General features: G+C 36.3%; 1 protein-coding gene across 1 annotated transcript in view; it reads right to left on the reverse strand.

The window, feature by feature from the left end:
• The window catches only part of TMEM67 (transmembrane protein 67), a 96,071-nt gene that overhangs the window by 58,926 nt on the left and 29,176 nt on the right, over window positions 1-7,969 (reverse strand). The window contains exons 10-14 of the mRNA XM_006859218.1: window positions 7,305-7,391; window positions 6,918-6,983; window positions 5,006-5,162; window positions 3,843-3,966; window positions 1,933-2,038 (exon numbers count right to left, since the gene is read on the reverse strand). Coding sequence (XP_006859280.1) covers window positions 1,933-2,038; window positions 3,843-3,966; window positions 5,006-5,162; window positions 6,918-6,983; window positions 7,305-7,391 — 540 coding nt within the window. The remainder of the gene's footprint in view (window positions 1-1,932; window positions 2,039-3,842; window positions 3,967-5,005; window positions 5,163-6,917; window positions 6,984-7,304; window positions 7,392-7,969) is intronic.

The raw sequence follows: 7,969 nt of genomic DNA on the forward strand, positions 1-7,969 counted from the left end.
AGACATTTGCAACAGCTGCCATGAGACATCAACAACAAAAGACCACAGTTATATGTTTTACAATTAGAATACATGGAGTTGGGTCTCCTCAGCAGCATTTCACCATTCTCTCAACTTTGTTTTTACTTCTTATTTTACAGTGTGACCAAAGTTAGAGCGGAAAACTTTAGACAAAGAGACTATTTAAAGACCCTGAAGTGTTTTATATTTAAAACAATAGATACTCTTGAGAGAAAAATTTGGCAACAGATCAAGGTGATGAACAAAATTAATGTCACTGAACTGTACAAGTGAAGACTTGAAATGGCAAACTTTTTGTCACATATACCATATTTTTACGCAAATAACATGCATCTCTAATATTTGCTTGCCAATTCCTCTCTTCCCCTAGGAGGTATTTCTGAAAACATTCTATACTAAGTTTTTATTATGGCCACATATAAAATAAAAACCTTGGCATAGCAGCACTTACAAAATACCTCGGGGGTCGTGGGGAGAAGCAGTTTGCAAACAAACATACTAGGCAATGCTATCTACATAAAAATAAAATACAACTCTCTCTCACACACGCGGTTACCCATGATCACTCCATGAACTTCTACACCAGGTAATCTTTTGTTGTTACTAAGTATGTTTCTGGATTTTTTTTCTTTCTCCTTCCAGTGTATATTATATAAACTTTGGTAAAGAAACTAATTTTAACACCACATTAGGTTATACAAATGAGGAAAGGATATCTTTAAAAGTTATTATTATACACCTTTTTGCTTAAATAAATCCTGAATCCAATAGCAAATTACTGTAAGTGTAAATATAATTGCTGTTGTTGTTAGGTGCCACTGAGTCAGTACTGACTCATAGTGACCTTATGTACAACAGAACAAAACACTTTATAATAGAGACGCTAAAAGCACTAGCTGAAGGAACCTTAACACTGAAATTCCAAAAAGTTAACTAATAGAAAGGAAAAGCTATTTGTGAGCCTTGAAGGTTTTCCCATTTCTCATGTTTCTAGAGAGGGGCTGGAATATCCACTCAGCTCTAGGAGGAAAAGGCATAGAAGGATAACCAGTGGTTTTTATCTCTACCGTTCTCTGATCACGTCTCCTCAAAGCAGGGCGCTTTATCTGACTGGTGGGGTTGAGGAGGAAGTGAGCCTGTAGAGCTCTTTCTCTTTGGAATAATCTATCTTCAGGATGTACACGGTCTCCCTTTCGTGTACATGCTCTTCAGTCGTTGTTGTTAAGTGCCGTCAAGTCAGTTCCAACCCATAACAACCCTGTATAAGGTTTCCTCAGAGTAGCTAGTGGGCAAGTTTAATTCAAGTGGGGGAATAGTAGGAAGTCTCTCTGGCTTCATGGCCAAACTGCATCCTCAACTTCACTCTAGCACGACAGTACTAAAACTGATCATGTTCATCTCCTTCTGCCTACCCAGTGAGCTATGGATTTAATGAGAGAAAACATACATATCCAACATAAAGTGTTAAGTTCCTGGTTTAGTTAGGTAAGGAGACAAAATCCTAATAGAAGCAAGGTGGTCAAAGAGGACAAGAAAAGATGCCCCACATCTCAGTATACACTAAGATCCCTAACAGAGACACCTGACTGCTGGTGACACTTTCTTTCAATACTCAAGATACTTACCATTGCTAATAAAAATAGCATAGATGACTGTATTTAGAGAATGGTTTATTTGAAACTTGAAAAGGAAAACTCTTATTTGACCATAATGAAAACTATAGCTACACTACATTAACACACTGTTGTGGTTGTTAAGGGCCGTCAAGTCTGGTTCTGGTTCATAGCAACCCTGTATAGAATTCCTGAGGAGTGTCTGGCGGGTTTGAACCATTAACCTTTTGATGAGCAATCCAGTGCTTATTCTACAGTGCCACACCAGGTGAAGCATTAAAATAAGTGAAGAACTCACCTTCACGGAGTGGAGGTTGGGATCTTTGATATCAACGTCACTGTAGGCAATAGTAATTAATGGTGGGTAGATATTTCCACTTTTTGTGTTGGGTACAAGTTGGATGCTATTCAAATAAAAACACATTTCTAGTTATAAAGACATCTAGGTCCTGAAACATAATTCTATATATTATGCCTTTTGAATTTACTATGGATTCTTTTGATCTCAGGACCAATTAGTTGATAATAACTGGGGAAGATTAAACATAAGCTAAAGTAATGATAACAACATAGCTATTTTAAGACCTTATGACCTCTGAGACAAATCAGAACTCCCGGGTCCATGTGCTTACACATGAAACCAATGGGCGCACTAAGAACTATCTATGAAGAATTCGCAAATAAGAAATACTACAGAAAGTCAAGAGAAAGGAAGATATATTGTTTTTCAAAATGATTAATTCTGAACAATACAAAGTGTCAGATCTAGTACTGTTTTGGGCACATAGTAGGTTACATTTTGCTGAGTTTAATGCATTAGTACTGCATAGTTCCTGAACCCAGAAAAGAAAGTGTCAATCACTAGGACTAGACTGGTTTCACTATGATTAAGTCAGGCCTGGTTAGGGTTTCTTTTTTTATGCTCGAGATACTACATTGGCAGACTGAGCGAATTCTGAAAACACAGTACATCTGGATTTCAGCAAGATCTATGACAAAGTACTGTGTACTTTATTGTTATGATAATCAAAATAAAATAATGAACAATGTATCTTGAAGTGCTTCAAAGTGCCAAACTAATGTAAGATGGTTTTGCTGATGGTTTTCATCAGTGCATTCAAGGAATAAATACATCATAAAATACTAATGCAGGCAAGTCAATCAATATCTTAAGAGACAAGACTCTCATGCTGGAAAACATAAAAAAATATGGACTATATTACACACGCTAGGTCATAGTAAAGATATTAGTCTAGAAAGAGGCATGTATTGATAATGAATCTTCGTCAATTGAGAACAGAGGCTCTTAAAGACAAAGTGGTAGTGGTGATGTGCCGTGGAGTCGGTTTTGACTCATAGCGACCCTGTACAGGGTTTCCAAGGCTGTAAATCTTTACGGGAGCAGAAAGCCTCATCTTTCTCCCGCGGAACAGCTGGTAGTTTTGAACTGCTGACCTTGCGGTTCGCAGCCCGATTCGTAATCACTATGCTACCAAACCCCTTTAAGGAGGTGGGGGGAAATTTGCCTACTACGAACACCTGGTTGTTGTTGTTATGTGCTGTGGAGTCAGTTCTGACTCATAGCAACCCTGTACAGGGTTTCTGAGGCTGTAAATCCTTACAGGAGCAGAAAGCCTCATCTTTCTCCCATGGAACAGCTGGTAGTTTCGAATTACTATCCCTGAGGTTAGCAGCTCAATTCGTAACCACTACACTACCAGAGCTCCTGGAGCACGTCTAAAATACCATTTCAGTCCATTGGTATTCACCTTCCCTCCATCTCCCAACCCATTCAGCAGGGTGGGGCTTGGAATCCTCGTGTGGTGCTACAGGATAAAGCACTGGACCACAAGTCGGTTTGAACCACAAGGTCAGAGGTTGAAATTCTCCAGCCGCTCCTTGGAAATTCTATACAGGGACGCTGTGAGCCGGAACTGTCTCAATGACACTAAACAACAACAACAGGGTAGGACTTGAATGTGAATTTTAACAAAACCTCTCAGCATATTTTCATATAATTTTTCCCCTAGGCATCTCACCTCAAATGGTATACATCAATCTATACAGGTATCTTTAAAACCCCTTACGTACTGACCCAATTCAATTGTCTTTATTGTTTTCATCTGGTCATTAATGGTAACCATTTTCATTATGAGATTTTCCCATATACTCCTACCCTAAGTTAATGCATTGGACTTTTTTTTTTACCTCAGTGATATCTGGGTAGCAATTCGAACTACTCTTGGCTGACCTCCTAAGTCATTTTCTCGTCCACTTACTGTATCCACTAAGAAAATGCGCCGAGTCAGGAGCCACTTCCCAGAACTACTATCTTTATTAAAAAAGAAAAAAACACACATAAAAACTGGCATTAATAAAAATTAAAATACCCTTGTTATGGTCAAACAAAGACTAATACCTGAATGTACTTGGCAGTATTATTCAATATAGTCAAAACTGGAAATAACCCAAATGACCATCAACTGGTGACTAGTGAGCAAAATGTGATACATACACCCAAGAAATGGAATACTTTTAGCAGTAAATAGGATTGCTACTGGTCACACATGCTATAATATGGATAAACCTCAAACATACTAAGCTAACTGAAACAAGGTAGATGTAAAAGATGCAACTGTGTGCTTCCATGTACAGGAAATGTACAGAAAAAGCAAATGTAGGGAGACAGAAGTAAGATAAGTGGTCTCCCGGAGCTAGGCTCGGAATGAGGACTGATTAGAAACATGGATAATATTTTGGGTGTAACAGAAATATTCTAAAACTGGATTGTGATACCATAATCAAGCTGTTTTAAAAATCTAAAAAACCCTCAAACTGATGGCATGTAAGCAGTTTACTGAAAACACTGAAAACGCAAAGTTAACGAATTTTGTTTTATATAAGATGCCAGCAAAATGAGCTACTGCTATAAGAAATATCTGTTCATGGTTTTCTCTATTTCACATCAATGTCTTCTGATTGTTTGGACTTTGGGTCATTTAAAAGACTTTTTCTTGAAATTTACCTGAATAAGCAAGATTTTATAATGCAGAAAACACTAAAGGAAACAATTGTGTCTAGAAAGCAGCTCAAGGACAGCTTGGAAAAGTAGCCCCAATTTCCAGACCTAATTGCTCAGAATACACTTTACAAATAGTTTCATTTCTTAGTAATATTCCTGACATGTTATTATCCAGATATTGCTAGTATTCTAAAAACACTAGAAATTTTATTATTTTACTTTGGGACATGCTGTATAAATCCACAAAATGAGAGAATCTATAACCTTTGTCACAATCCATAATTTATTATGTTATTGTGTTGGCTGACTGATCTATTGATTTCAGCGCAGAAGAGTATGGATGTCTTACCTTGGTTCACATATAATTTATTGTGTTGAAGATTTAGGTTTAGCACAGGTACAGCCCAAATATATTGGTGTTGATTTTCATCAGCATATTGAAGGTACACATCATAAAATATGGGAGTGGGAAAGTCAGTTAAGATCTTAGAAATAGGAATTTCACACTGAAAATATAAAAATAAAATAGAAGCATCAAAATTGAAAATTAAAAAGTGTTACTTTTTATATTTTCATTTTGCAAAATGAAGTATCTTTTAGCTATCTTGCTTATATGCATTTCCATGTGCTTTCCAAAACATGAATACTGTAAATATCCTTTTCTAAGAGTGAAAATAATTAACACAAGCAGACCGCCACAGCCTCCTCCTATGGAGCTGCTGCAGGGTTCTTTAATCAGCAGCCAGTATCAACAACTGGACCACCAGGGCTCCTCTCAACCATGGTAGGCACACAATCACATTACTTTGTATCTTTGTTTAATAACACATAATTCAATTATAATTATAAAGGTTAAGTTGTGTTCATGGCAGAATATTTTATAAAATACAAAAAGTGAACTCAACAAAATCATCTCCAAAATTAACTCCATTAATCGAAAGGTGATAATGATATGTTATATGCCACTGAGTTGGTTCTGACTCATAGCGACCTTATAGGGTTTCCAATGCTGCAAATCTTTATGGGTACCCCATTTTTCTCCAGCAGAGTGACTGGTGGATTCAAACTGCTGACCTGACAGTTAACCAACTGATGAGTAACACACTACACCACCACAGCTTCTTAATCTAAAGATTGTTGTTGTTGTTAAGTGCCATCTAGTAGGTTCCAACTCATAGCAACCCTGTACAACGTTTCTGAGCAATGGCCAATAAGTTCAAACTGCCAGCCTTGCAATTCAAACTGACCTTGTGGTCCAGTGCTTATCCTACAGCACCACATCAGGACTCCAATCTAAAGATAACCACTATTATAAGTATTAGCTGATTTTCTTCCAACCTGCATTCTAAAATGGTACTTCTCATAGTGGTTTTAACAAAACTGCAATAAGTTTTATCATATGGCATGCACATGAGTGTGTATGCATGTGTGTGTGTGCATATCTTTGTGCCCTGCCTTTTATTTGAAGTTTTCAAAATGCATTTTCACAGACTACTGAATGTCTTTCCAATGCTTAATAGCTTATACCATACTATACCATACTATATACCATAATACACTTTATACCATACTATAATTTCAAAATGGGCTACCAATGGAAGTAAAAATAGAAAGAGAGAAAGTATGGAGGGGCAGAAAGGGAAGCATTGTATTTGCTGTTGAGCAGGGGATGGAGAAGAGGGCGTAGCATTTTTATTAATCACTGATAATAAAGTATTTTTACTTTATACCAAAATGCTCAAAACCATTTTGTAATGGTTTTGAGCATTTTGGTATAAAGTAAAAATGCTTAAAACCTATAGTTATAAAAACAAACAATCGATTGTTAAAATCTGGTATTAACATTCTATTTAGTCATTGGGTACACAATAATTAAGTACTCAACTACTAGCCAAGAAATTGGCAATTAAACCCACCCACAGATACATTGGATAAGAGGTCTGGCAATCTTCCTCTGAAAGGTCTCCACCCTGAAAACCCTGTGGAGCAGTGCTGCTCTGCACACATCATGTCACCAGGAGTCAGAACTGACTCAGCAGCAACCAGTAACAACATTACATTAAGACTCTATAGATGATAAGGTACACTCTTCATGCTGTTAAACTGAGATGTTCTGTACCCAAATAATAAAATTATTATCAAGGAAATATTATTATTAAAAACATTTCAAATTTCAAAAGTTAAAATATTAATTCGATTATTACTGATATACTTTTAAAATGAAGCTAAAATATAAATTGTTTAGTGTAGGTCACACTTACATTTTGTTGGTAGGTTGTTCCAAAAGAATAAGCAGCATTCAGTCTTGTGTCTGTGTCTGGACAAAGCTACATAGAAGGATAAAATGACTAAATACCTTTGAAAAGGATATAAATATGTTATCTGTTCTTACAGCTAAGAGTTCTCAAACCTCAACAGGCAAACATGCTTCGTATAATTCTTACTTAATGCATAAAGGTATTAAAAATTAACGGAGCCGTTTTGTTATAAATTAGTCATAATTTAAAGTGGTTTTGAGAAACTTGAGTTTAAATCACAAGAAACAAATCAATTGTAGCATGCAACTGATGCTCTACTCATTAAATTAGTCATTTTTTTGCCTCAAAAATAAGAGGCATTACTACTTCTTCAGTTAAAATCATGCTCACCTGTAAAACACCTCCTTCCAAAGTTTGCCACTTGAGAAAATTTCCTCTTACATCATAAGAAGTTGCAACAAACTTCAGTTTTGTGTTCTGTTTAAAGAAAAACAAGGATAAAACAGTATCATTGTTGTTATTAGGTGTCATTGAGTTGTTTCTGACAAATAGCGACCCAATAAGGACATTTTCATTGCTGCCTAATCTTTTCTATTCCACGGATCAAATATTAAATTCAACTGTCTTTATTTTGTAACTATAGGAATCTATTTCTGTGATGAAACACACCGTAGAGAATTGGTCTAGTTTTTGCATTAAAACTATTATTCTGGAGTGGAGGGATAGTGCTAAAGCCGAGGTAGTACAGAGAACCACCTTTTGATCTGGTTAATGGTGGAAGAGGAGGGATTATCTTATTCCTTCATTCTAGAAGATCAAATAATTGAAGGTGAGAAGTTGAATCTATGAATTCCTGGGTAAGTCACAGAGCCCCAATCAATTATTGGAAGATAGTTCTTACACATGTGGAGATACAGAAGGACAGATTGCTTTGCAGTTAGTAACTGACCTTTGCCAGCCCTACATTCACTAATTTCTATCATAACCACATAATCTAGAGGTATTAATGTACTCAACAAAACAGCTAAATTCTATATTGTTCAGACTGATACTTA

The sequence above is a fragment of the Chrysochloris asiatica genome, unplaced genomic scaffold, assembly GCF_000296735.1.
Source record: "Chrysochloris asiatica unplaced genomic scaffold, ChrAsi1.0 scaffold00031, whole genome shotgun sequence".
In the NCBI taxonomy this organism is placed as follows: domain Eukaryota; kingdom Metazoa; phylum Chordata; class Mammalia; order Afrosoricida; family Chrysochloridae; genus Chrysochloris; species Chrysochloris asiatica.